The sequence below is a fragment of the Mytilus edulis genome, chromosome 12 (assembly GCF_963676685.1).
Source record: "Mytilus edulis chromosome 12, xbMytEdul2.2, whole genome shotgun sequence".
NCBI classification, from domain to species: domain Eukaryota; kingdom Metazoa; phylum Mollusca; class Bivalvia; order Mytilida; family Mytilidae; genus Mytilus; species Mytilus edulis.
The window spans coordinates 10460153-10473318 of record NC_092355.1 but is presented as its reverse complement, the minus strand read 5'-3'; the positions used below and the strand labels follow the sequence as shown (position 1 = coordinate 10473318).

The 13166-nt window shown below is 32.1% G+C and overlaps 1 protein-coding gene across 1 annotated transcript; it reads left to right on the top strand.

Moving 5' to 3' along the window:
• The first annotated feature begins 11446 nt into the window (after positions 1–11446).
• On the top strand, positions 11447–12932 carry LOC139497414 (alpha-S1-casein-like). The gene is made up of 2 exons (XM_071285631.1): positions 11447–11656; positions 12486–12932. Exons 1-2 carry the CDS (start codon positions 11447–11449, stop codon positions 12930–12932), a joined length of 657 nt encoding a protein of 218 aa, XP_071141732.1.
• Positions 12933–13166: the final 234 nt, after the last annotated feature.

Sequence of the window (13166 nt, the reverse complement as noted above, 5' to 3'; positions counted from 1 at the left end):
ACATTTATAAGCGTCTCAAATTTCATAATTATTCATTGTCACGTTTGTCAGTCTAGTCGTTTATGTTTCCTTCATGTATCACTGAATAAATTGTAATAAGCTGGTTCTCGGTTGACTACTACACTTTGTTCATAGACAGCCGGTGGGATCCGGTCTATTGTAGAATCTGATTAGTCGTCCAATCACATTACATGTATTATACCGCACCTCATATTGTATTGTAAACAATACTACAATCCATGCAATGTTATTGTAAATCAGAAGGAATAGTCTTTTTTCCTTCCATCAGTTTTATAGAACATTTATTTCACAAGTTAAAATGTATTGTCTAAACCATAGCCTTCAGTTCAAAAGTTTCCAATTTGTACGTTGACGTGCCCAAATCATTGATTAAGTTTAGCGGACTTTTATTTTTGCATCAAATAAATACCCTTTTCGATATTTTTCCCTTACAATAGATTATTTCAGTTTAAAATATAAATCTATTTACGCATTAATTAATACTTTACTATGCATCAGAAAACAAATGTTTGTTTACATGTTCTGATATTGTACGTTGCTATGTAACAAAGTATCGTTCAATCTCGTTCAGATCTTCAGGGCAAAATTTTACCCTAAAAAATGGGGTCATACCGGTTGTTTGAGTGTAGCGAATACAAGCGGTTTCCAGTTTAAAATTGTATATACCAACTTTATGACCTGTAGATATAACATCTTTATATGACACGATTTAACAAACTTTACTAAAATTGTCCGTTTATAAATTTTGAAATTATTTAGAAACTAAGGTTTCACCTCCCTCAATCAAAGTTGGATTTTGGTTTTTTATATTAGGTATTTTTTTTTACATATAGCTCTTCAACGGTTTCGGTACATCTTCGGATTTCGATTTTTGACTTTGAGCGTTTCTGATAAAGGTAAATCCAGAAAAGCGCTTCGGACGCAAGAAATTATTAAACGTGTTGTTTTTTAATTTTTTATAGTTTATAATGGTTTGGTGGTATTCAATCATCATCTCACAATAGTTGACGTTACAATATTAGAGAAGTGGTAAGACTTTATTCTTTGGTCTTGACATATGATTGATTCTCTCTTTTGTGATCATATTCACATAAAAAGAGTTATCAAATCATCAAAAAATATAGGACACATTCGCAAACAGCAACAAAGCATTTGACGTTGTAGCGTATACAAAGAAACTCAGATTTGGATAGTACAATTTCTAGGTAAAATATTTTACAATTTTTAGGAAGGAAATTAAACAAAAAAACCCGGTGAACACTGCAATTAATTTTTATATGAAGATATCATTACGCGATCGTTTCTGGATTGGTCTACTTATTTGTCCTGATTTCGTTACAAGGCAAATACAAAAATAATCACGCTAAAACATCATATAAGTAATCGGTCAAATCTACAATTATTTATCATACCTTTACCATTCTTATTGGAATAAGCATTTTCAACTACAAAACATATTGTAGATTACAAATTTAAAAGAACATCGGACTGTACTTGCAAAAGTTTTCCATGTTTATAACATTAGAAATAGTGACATTAACATTATAGGCTACAATTATATGTTACATGTATCAGTCAGCGGAAATAAGTGTATGTTAAATCAATAGACTCTTAAAGAAAATTTTAAATATTTGATTAGGCAAGCCCTTTTTAACCTATTTGTATTGTGTGTTTTTGTGTTGTGAACATTCACCCCATTTTAAGGTTAATTGTAGATCGAAATCATATTAAAATGCCACTACCTTATAAATGTGTAATGTTCCAAGTCAAGAACATAAAATGTCTTCTTTGAAGTGTTTTATATGTTTCATGTCGTAAAAAACCTTAAAGATTCAATTCAAGAATATCCCTATTGGAGGCTTTATGACCAAAAGTGGCATAACTTGAATTATGAAAGTTCAAGTTTTGTCGAGAGGTAGGAATTAGTTTCTTCAACATATTTTAGAAGGGTAGGCATATAATGCTCCATATGCTGCATCCAGAATAGGAATATTCGGTATATTCATTTCCAAATAAAATGATTTGTGATTAATTATTTCTTCCCCTTATACATGTTATATGACAGTTGTTCGTTGTTCCTTTATATTGACAAAATTTGGATTTTTGATTATAAATATCGTCGAACGGCGAATGATGCTAAACTTACGTATCAGATCAAGCTCCTTTTCCAGTTCATGCTAATCTCCCAGTGTGTGTTCCTAACTTTGTGTGGTCTTCTTTATCGACTAATTATATTGAAACATCAGTAAACTACTGTTGCGTATATCGAATAGTATTTCTAACTGTAAATTCCAAAACATTGTTTCAACACCAGAAAAGCGTTGATAAAAGTATGAAACCTAGTTGACAAAAAATTGCACGTTTTATCCATCATAACATGAATTATCATTGATATGGTCTTAATTATAGATTAACTGTTGACAAAACTTTGACATTTTTAAATACTTATGCCTTTCTACTTCAGGTATAGATAATCTAAGTCGTATTTGACAAAACTTTTAATAATTTTTGCTCTTCAACTTCGTTTTTTATTTGGCTTTTTAACATGTTTTTATTCGAGCATGTCGAGCGTCGCTTTTGAGTCTTTTGTAGACGAAACGCACGTCTGGCACAAAAAAATTCCTATCCTGGTATCTAAGATGATTTACATGTAACTAGAAACACCTTACAATTATCAGGATTGACATGCATTTAGGTACAACTCATAATTGACGCTCATTACAATATTTAATAAAGCGATTTGAAGACAAAGCAGAAAAGATTTTTAAAACTGGAAAATCCCCCCAAAATACCTTCAAATATCTTTTAGATTGATGAGGCAGTCTAAGATGAAAAGTCATCGAGCTCATTGATGATGATCTATGCGCCTTAGATCTTCGCATAATAAAAATGAAATTAGTTCACAAAAGAAGCAAAATTAGATCAAAGGAATTGAACAACAGCAACAATTTTGCTACTTTATTGCTAAATAAATAAAATGCTGGTAGTACTGTAATTCTACTTTTATTGTGAATTCTTTAATTAACTACCATCCGTAGAAAATTTGTTGATCAGTATTGTTGGGTCGAATGTATTTGATCTTCTCCTTTATGTGGGTATTACTACTCGAACATTGTTAGTTTATTACTCGAACATTGTTAGTTTACTACTCGAACATTGTTAGTTTATTGTGCATGATACACACAACAAAGATGATGCATTTGATGTTACATTTCTTCCGCTTTTGCACGACATTTGGATATTTGTTTTACTATATTTGCTTTTGTTATTGTAATTCTTGATCAATTTATTTAATACGTGCCGTTTTTATAAGGTATACAAGTAATACAATATTTTCTTATACGTCTACCCTGAATGAGATATGTCGTACAACTAAATTGCGTGTTTCAATGAAATTCAATATATATGTTTCCTGATTGCGATTTATTTTCTTTAATATAAGATTTTTTTTTATCATGGGTCAGGTCGATAAACACTCGTCAAATACTACATTCTACTTTTAAAAACAGATTTTTATCATTTATTTCAATCCGGTTTCCTTTGAAAATGTATCAGATCAGCATTTTTTTCTTGGTTGTCTGGTTCCGTTATATATGTCATACGATCAGTGTTATTTGAAAGGTTTTGTATCTGCCAACTTACTTATATTTTATTTGTAAGAAAAATTTCTAAGTAACTTGCTACATGAATCTAAAATCTAAAATATACCAACAACGGATATCATATTAAAGGGGTAAATGTATAAAATGGTAATGGCTAATGCTCATTTAGTTTGTGGAATGCAGTATGAAATACGAAGAATGATTTCCCACACTTTATATTGAAAAGTAAAATCACAAATATACTAAACTCCTAAGAAAATTCAAAAAGGAAAGTCTCTAATTAAATAGCAAAATCAAAAGCTCAAATTCATCAAAAGAATGGATTACAACTGTCATTTTTCTTACTTGGTACAGGCATTTTCTTATATATAGATAAATATGTAAAAAGACATGTTGCAAAGACGATAACAATTTCTAATGTTATGAAAAATCAATAAAACTTTTTATTTTATATGAATTTCCCATTGTGATAAATTCCGATAATCTTACATGTGAAATAACTCGTTTATTTTCATTCTAGAGACTTTCCGCGCCATTTACCGGAACTACTTTGTTCACACACAAAGACACAATGTAAGAAGCACAACTGTGTATAAATAATAAATAATATATAAGAAAAATGAATCTATATAAGAAAAATGAATCTATATAAGAAAAATGAATCTATATGATAACAATGAATCTATATAAGAAAAATGAATCTATATGATAACAATGAATCTACCGTAAATTGAAAAAAGATGTTAATACAAATCCCTTGTATCAACCGTTCGGATTTATAAGGCTAATTTTGTCGATAGCCACATGTTTCGTCCACATTAAATTCACCAATGTAGAATCAAAATAATTAGAAGGCTTATTAATTGCAAAGTTGAGAACAGTCATATTGTGTTCAAGTTAGATTTTGACAGTAGTCAATATGTAGATAGCTCATGTTTTCGTTTTTGGTTGTGTGTTTTTTTTTACATCATTGGCTTTTAAATATTCGGTCTTTTACGACTTTTTCGTATAAAAAAACGCTTTGATTTTTTTAGCACTTTATCGATTGCTAGCGGACTTTCAGTCTTCTTCAGTGGTCATTAGTTCGATACTTACATGATTTATAAATAATCTTTTCTAAATAAAATTTATAAAATTTGAAAAAAAAATTTCACCCGATCGTTCCGGTAAAGTTAACGATGGCTTAAGAAAGAGGAATTGTTCATGAACTGTTTTAACGATATGCATCTTGATTTAAAAAAAAAAACGTCAGACGCAAATAAATATTTAACGTGTTGTAATCAAGGATCCGTAAGAAAAGAGGGACGAAAGATACCAAAGGGACAGTCAAACTCATAAATCCAAAACAAACTGACAACGCCATGGCTAAAAATGAAAAAGACAAACAGAAAAATAATAGTACACACGACACAACATAGAAAAATAAAGAATAAACAACACGAACCCCACCTAAAACTAGGGGTGATCTCAGGTGCTCCGGAAGGGTAAGCAGATCCTGCTCCACATGTGGCACCCGTCGTGTTGCTTATGTGATTACAAATCCGGTAAATTGTCTAATTCGGTAGGTCATATTCATGAAAGGGAAGGGGATTGTAGTTACGACGTAAGGAACATATCCGATATCATTTGTGAAACGGTTATTCCATAACGGTCAACCAACTCGTGATGGCGTCCGTAAAATTTACGAAGGGATGATTTCAACTTCACCATTTGGAACTCTTGGTTTAATAGCTTCCTTGTTAGCAGCAAACCTCTATCAAGAAAATCATGATAGGAACTTATAGGACGTATTACCCGGCGAAACTGGTAGTCATGTGTGCAGATCCATGTGTAAGGGAGCGGGAAACGTAAATTTGTAGCCACTACATGCGTAGAAAAAGTTGTAAACCTGGCGTGAATTTAAATAAGCAAGGTGTATATTTTCCTATAACAATTTAAAATTTAAAAACAATTTAATTCAGTACAAATATAAATTTAATTTCTCCGGCAAATGGAAGGATTTCCGTGTTTCTAACTTAGGATAAAAAATACGGGCTGTTGGAAGGCATAAATCATAACACCAATGATGCTTTGTTAAAAGGACCAGGATTTTTTTACTTTCACAAATTTGACTCTATGGTATAAGCTTGTATAAGATATATGTCAGCTTGATACATTCAGGGGTAATGAGCTTTTTTTTTTCGCTTTTTCGAAGAATTCAAAAATTGAATTATGGAATCAAACTGATGAAAGGAAATTGTGAAATTAAATAAAAGTAGTATACACGCTAAATAATAATTATATGAGTAACTAAGTTATTAAGTTTTTGTTTTTAATGAACTTTAATATCAATTTCTGGAAACCTTTATCCTTGGGTAATCACACTATAATCTTTCACAAGTTAAATTGTAGTATTATCATCATGATAGTTGAAAGGGTATTAATTTTCATAAAAGCTTTGTCAAAAATCATGCTAGTTTTCTTTAAAGAAAAATTAATTGTAATAATTCTTATTTTAACTTAAACGTATTTGAGCCGGCTGATAAGTGTTTATCTATTTGGTTTCTTCAATGGTTGGTATTTCAAGTTTTATGTCAAACAATGGGAAATGTAAGCAACAGTTCAAGTTTATATCAAATACACAAAGTACACAGCTAAATTAAGTGTAGTTTTATATAAGGATATTAAAGTTTATTTATTGACCGCGCGTACTCATTTGCATCTTACGCCTTCTTTTCTGTCGACCAGGCGTATTCGTTTTTTATTTAACGTCTCATTTCACTCCTGTTTTCCGCCTCTGCTACACCTGGTTGACGCCTTAAACACTGCAATAACGCCAGAACAAGTTTGATTCGTACGCCTGGTTTCCGTGTCATTTACATGCATCCCATTTTGTACTACCATAAAATTAACAACAGCCGTTCAGTTTAAATCAGGAACATTATGTACAGTGTTGTAAGATCGACAACTGTATGTTTATCTGTAATGAATGTGATGTAAATGATTGGGTCATTTGATTTCTAGAGACGATATATTGTTTGTTAAGAACAACTAATCTTAAATTGAAATATCCTTACTGTACGAAAAATTTTACTGTTTTTTTTTTGCCAATCAATTCGGATAACAATTGTGCCGATTTAATCATTGAGTTAATACAAAAAAATCAGTATCATATTTTGGAAACAGTATAGGGATATAAGACATTTTTTTAATCAAATTTCGAACTTCATTTGTAGTGTATTAACCATAATGTTCTATGATTAATAAATGGATGTCTAAGGGTTGAAAATGGTCAGTGTGCTTCAAAATGGTACATTGTTGAGTTGAAACTAAAACAATTTTTTTATAAACACATTCTAGTGGGTAAGATGACAATAATGCACTAACTTGATGTACTTGGGACAGATAGAAAGATTTATTGATATTGACTATAAATACCCAAAGCAAACCTTACCCGGAACATATTTGTACTTCAGATTTTAAACATTTTATATTATATGTATAAAAACTGTAATCCTAACTTGGAAACAAGAATACTCCTCGCCCTTCTGGAAAAATTAAATACATCCTCGGTTTTTAATTAGGCTTGGGTTGTAATATCTTTTGTTTTTGGATAGTATTCTCGGAAATGTACGTAGTTGGTTAATGACTTATATTTGCAATTAAGTTAAAAGAATCTACAAAAATAAACAAAGGATAAACAAAACACACAGTAAAACTCAGTTAAAAAGAATCCAGAGTCATATGTTATAATAGTTAACAGACGAAAATAAGAAAGATGACACTTTGATAACAAATAATGTCATTATAATTTAAAACGAAAGACAATCAATTTTAAAAACAATCGCACAATTATATACGGTTTATGTACCAATTAACACTGAATACATTTTGCTTTAATGGCAATGTTAAATATAACATTAAAATGACAACATAACATTACAGGACTAATACAAATAAATAGGAGAACATATTAGAAAAACACATAAATAATAGCTAACAAAAGGCACCAGGTTTAAAATTCAATACGCCAGATAAGCGCCTCGTCCACACAAGACTTACCTGTGACGCCCAGATGTAAAAGTTCAAAAATCAAAGCAAGTACAAAGGTGTACAGCACTGAAGATCAAAAGTTCAAAAAGGTTGTGCCAAATACGGCTAGGGTTTGTCTGAAATTTCAAATGTTGACACCAAGTGTGTACGAAAGAGGGCACTATCTGGCTAACAGGTACAAGCTGATGTCTAGACAAACAACACATAAACTAGGTTAACTGTTCTTTCCCAAGGTGAAACGTTACCATTCCAATCGATCGATTAATAGGGGCCATGCTGTGAATTATGCATCTATTTTTATTACTTTTTATTATTGTTCTTTATTATTTTATACATTTCAAACGTGCATGTCTATTCTGCTTTATTTAAATTGATTTTCAATTTTTTGACAGGTTAAAACCAAATTAAAGCAAAATTGTGTACATGTTAAAACGTGTACGAGGTACTTTTGTACATGTTATATTTTGTATTTGTGCATTGTACAAATTATAACATGTACAATATTTTTGTACATGTTATAACCTGTACAAAATTGCAACTTGTACACGACATATATATCTGATTTATAGATTTGTTTGATTTGCATCTTTCTTTGTCCTTATACAGAAATTGGAATGATATTGAGGAATAACGATATAAATTCCTAATACATACCATTTCTAAAAATGACTGCCACGGAAATTTTCTCATCTCCAAATTCATTTAAAGCTGTACAAGTTAAGGTTCCAGAGTCAAGTGTGTTGAGTGCCACAAGAGTTAATACTTGTCCATTGTCGTGAAACTGGTGGGAAGGCATAGATATGGTCTCATCTGTAACCTAAGATATAAACAAAAAATGATTCTAAATATCAGCGGATTTTACATGTACGTGTTAGAGATGACCAGGATATTGACGAACGAACCTATCTCGACGAACGAACGTATTAGGAGCGGTAATTGTATGTTTACAAACGTACTTTAAACCAAAAGGTGTTGTTATGTTATGGTTAATACGTTTGAATTATATTCGGATGCAATCACGATGATAGAGAGAAATGCATTAAATATACCAATTTTAAATGGTTTATATGATTTATCGATAAAAGACGTATACTAGTGTTAGTATGTTACGATATCATATAGTTGTTGAACGCATAGTGAAATGTACAACTCGCACAGGAGTATTCGAGTACACCGACAACTTTTACTATACTCATACAGATATGAATGCATAATTTAGATGCTCTGAAACAATATGTAAATGTGATGCTGTGGGATCGTTTCTTTTTAATTGGGTATTCAAGTTTTATATGTAATCTCGTCGATCAGTTTATATATAAAAAAATGTATCGGGTTTTTTTTTTTAACCCGTTCAAAAATGATTTTTTTTTTTTAAATATAGGAGGTGGTTGAAAGGCTAGTATGAACAAAAATGTCCTGCATTTTATTTAGTGTAATCTCTGTCCTTTTTATTTTTCACTCTATTCGGTCCTGCCTTTATATATAAGACTCTGTTAAAATTTCTCAGTTCACTATTCGTGCTTGGAACAACATTATTATTTCAAAAAAAATATGAATCTTGATTGTTTTTTTTTATCTCAACAAGCTTATGACAAAAAAATACGTTATAGCCAAGGCTCCGTGTTGAAGGCCGTACTTTGGCACATAATGGTTTACTATTTACTAATTGTATGGACATGGATGGAGAGTTATCTAATTGGCACTCATACCACATGCATTACTTGATAGAGAAAAAGAAAACGTAATCAACATATTTTATTTTCTTACAATAATTCAATTTGGGTAATTTTCACCAATATTATCAGCTCTCCGTTTTGACAACGCAGCACATAGCTCTACTATAGAGGCCATTTCCCATCTAGGATGCCTGTAAAGAGATCCAATCACCTTAAATGTCTTCAACTCTTTAATGACATGTTCGACGTACACCCTACGTTTCCTATGCATGCAATTGAATTTCCTTCTCCTTCGGCGTTCCTGCTGTGGTTGTCTCAAGATTTCAAGTGACTTATAAGGAGTCACTAGCGGAATATTATTTGGGTATATACTGTCGGCAAGGATGAAACAGTTGTTTGGAAAATCTAGCTCTAATCCAGGCCCAATGGGCTTAATTTGTTGATATGCAAAGGCGTCATTATCATGTCCTAGAAATCCCCCATGAATGTAACATATATTTTTTTCGTTGTCTATTATAACCTACAAAAAAAATCATAGTAATAGTATTCAAACAGAAACTAACAAGCCAAAAAAAACAAAAACATAAAAAAACAAAAAGAAACAAAACGAAAATAAATGAGTTAAAGCGCACCCTTATATTTAAAGGAAGTAAATAATAAATATGTCTTTTTGATATTTTAATTTCTTTCAAATATGAGAAGAAAACATACTTTGGATTTCTACAGGTAACATCCACAGTTTGTCAAAGATTCCGCGTTATATTTTTTTTCTCCGAATTGTACATATAATTAACATAGAAACAGAGAAGGTATGCTATTTGATTATAACACTGCACATGGGTGTCTTCGTATAGGTCCGCGTGTTAGATCTACGGAAGTAAAATGTAAGACCGTTCGTGATATATAAATAAAATAGTTACCTGTGTATGGAAACAATGATATTTGCGATGGCCACTGTAAAATTCTTCTTGAGGTTCCGTGCTAGGAATTAATATTTCATGAGATGTACCATCAATAGAAGCTAACACATTTGGCATTTCTGACCATTTTCCTATTTTTTGTTGCCAAGAGTTTACATCAGGCCATACAATCAATGGGCTACATGCTTCCCACAAAATCAGCCACATTGTATTCACAATTGATCCAACTAATGTATTACAAATTCCAAAGATTAGAGAAAGAATTGGACAGGTGGGGTACTGTCTGAGCCATACAAGCGTAAGCAGTAGCCGATTTCTTAAGTTTACATTTCTTTGACCGTTTCGCAATCCTCCAACTCTTGGTAAAATTAACACAAATAGTTCTTCAAACGACTGGACAGTTTCACCAGAAATTCTCCAAAAATCGTACGGACGAGAAATTAATGTACCATAGACATCTTTTATAACCAGTAAATCTTGGTTTTCATTTTCAAGAATTCGTGATCTTATGCTGAAGTTATAAAATGGAAGAGGCATACGAAGTTTTCTACGGTAAAAATCATATTGGGTGACCACAAGTAAAAATGCAAAGTTTTGTTCATCCAATAAGTATGGTAACGGTGGTGGTGTTTGCATTTTCAAATGCATAAACAACATTATGATCATAGAAAATAACCTCCTTTGTCGCTGATTCATCGTTATAAATCTTAGAATTACATGTACCTTTTTTAATCACAAGGACAAAAAAAAACACACGATTTTGTACCACGTGAGACTAGTTTGGATTCGCCCATTCCATTTCAGTATTGAATGGGATATATCGCATCAATTTAAATATCAAGTAAAATAAAAATAAAAAAATATATGTCATTATAAAAATAGTGCTCAACTTGCACTCCCCAAACTCAACATACCCCCTCAAAATGTTCACAAATTGCAAATGAATAAATTTTCAGTATGATAAATCATTTGTATCGCACCCCTAAAAAATCTATATACATATACAAATATACCACGTATACGTATACCACGGGCTTCTCACTTTCATTTCACTAACGAAGCGTGTAGGATGGCAGAGAAAACGAGAACTCATGTTGATGTATCCATAACTGAGCAAATTCTAATATTGCAATCATATAGTGCAAATCGGTGCAATTGGCCAGTGGTATTAGCAGATGTAAAAAAGGGGATCGAAATGCTTCCAGAGGCTGCACAAACACTGTACAAAGAAGGGGCATTTCACAAACTAAAAAGAAGGATGTCTGATCAAGTTAAAAAACTGACAAAAGAAGGAGCTTGTGGAGGAAATGAGGAGCTGGTTGGCCTAGCAGAGGAAATAAAGACCAATGACACCAGATATTCACAAAAGCATCATCCGGCCGTGAAAAGACAATTAGCCAAGAAGGTTTGTAAAATAAGCTGCTCTGTCGAAAGGAATTTAATATAAATATCAATATAGCTCCGTGTACATAGGCGGATTAAGGGGGAGAGGGGGCCCGCCCCCCTCTTTTTAAGAAAAAAAAATGATTGCTTATATAGGGAATCATTGAAGCGTGTCTGGAGCAGGCCCCCTCTTATGCAGTCAGTGGACCCTTACTTAAGACAATTTCTAGATCCGCCAGTGTCTTTATAATTAGATTGTTAAATCTAGTTCATACTTTATTATAAGCCCGTAAAACGTTAAACTTTGCATTGTAAATCGAACACGCCGTTATATTTTTGATAACTTGCCTATACAGATTATGGATGTCCAAAGTAAACATGTTTTAAACTTTCATATCTATGTATTTATCCAGTTTACACCGAAGTTATACTAATATTTGTGAACATTTGAGAATATTAGAAAAAAATTTAAACTATATGCATTTACGGGGACGACCATTTGAAAATAAATAAATCATTAAAAAAAAATCCTCTTATCCCCCTTCAAAAATTAAATGTGTGTTCCCTAAGGCGTATTTCAGTATTTTCAAATACCATACGAGTTTTTGTTTTATTTGAAAAAGTAAGTTTTTCAAAAATTTCAAAATTTAACGAAAACCAAGAACAATACACAAGTTAATACAAGCCGATTTTAATGTCAGGCATTTTAAAAAAAAATCTGAAACAAGCGTATTTTGCAAAGTAAGTTAAATTAATATGTTTCATTTTTAAACTATTAAGGTTTGAATTATTTTGCTTGATTTTGTTAAATTTTGAACTTTTTTTAAAATGCATATATTTTTATTTCATAGGCAGGTGCTGTACAACAGGCAGATCATGTACAACAGGCAGATGCAGTACAACAGGCAGGTGTTGTACAACATGCTGGTGCAGGACAACAGGCAGATGCAGTACAACAGGCAGCTGCACCACAACAGGCAGCTGCACCACAACAGGCAGATGCAGTACAACAGGCAGCTGCACCACAACAGGCAGCTGCACCACAACAGGCAGGTGCAGTACAACAGGCAGCTGCAGCACAACAGGCAGGTGTACAACTTGCTGACATTGACCATAGACAAAATGCAATTATTGTTAATGTTGATGATGGAGAAGAGGAGGCTATACCACCACCGCCAAAGAAAAAGACATCAGATTTGGCAAGGGAGGCGTACATGCATTATTCAGAAAGCATCGAGAGATCTAAGAAGTTAGAAGAAAAGCTTGATCGCTGTATGGACAAGTTTTTGTCAGATTAAAAAACAATGTACAAAAAAAATGTAATACTCCTAGAAATTGTCTTTTTACTTTTTCTTTCACAAGTACAAATAAAATAAGTCCGTTATTTGTAAACTGTTTAAAAGTGTCCTTTAAAATGTTTGCTTGTTTAAAGCGCACACGAGCCGATGTCACCACTGGGCGTCTTTCGTCTGTACGTTTGTTCGTTGTCCGTCCGTCTGTTAATTTTTCACATTTTTATCAAATCATCTGAA

What these genes read in the sequence shown, in the direction of transcription:
- LOC139497414 (XM_071285631.1), top strand. Translation starts at nt 11,447, where the DNA reads ATGCTTCCAGAGGCTGCACAAACACTGTACAAAGAAGGGGCATTTCAC. An exon ending in AAAGACAATTAGCCAAGAAG is followed by an intron (nt 11,657 to 12,485) that starts GTTTGTAAAATA and finishes TTTATTTCATAG; the next exon opens with GCAGGTGCTGTACAACAGGC.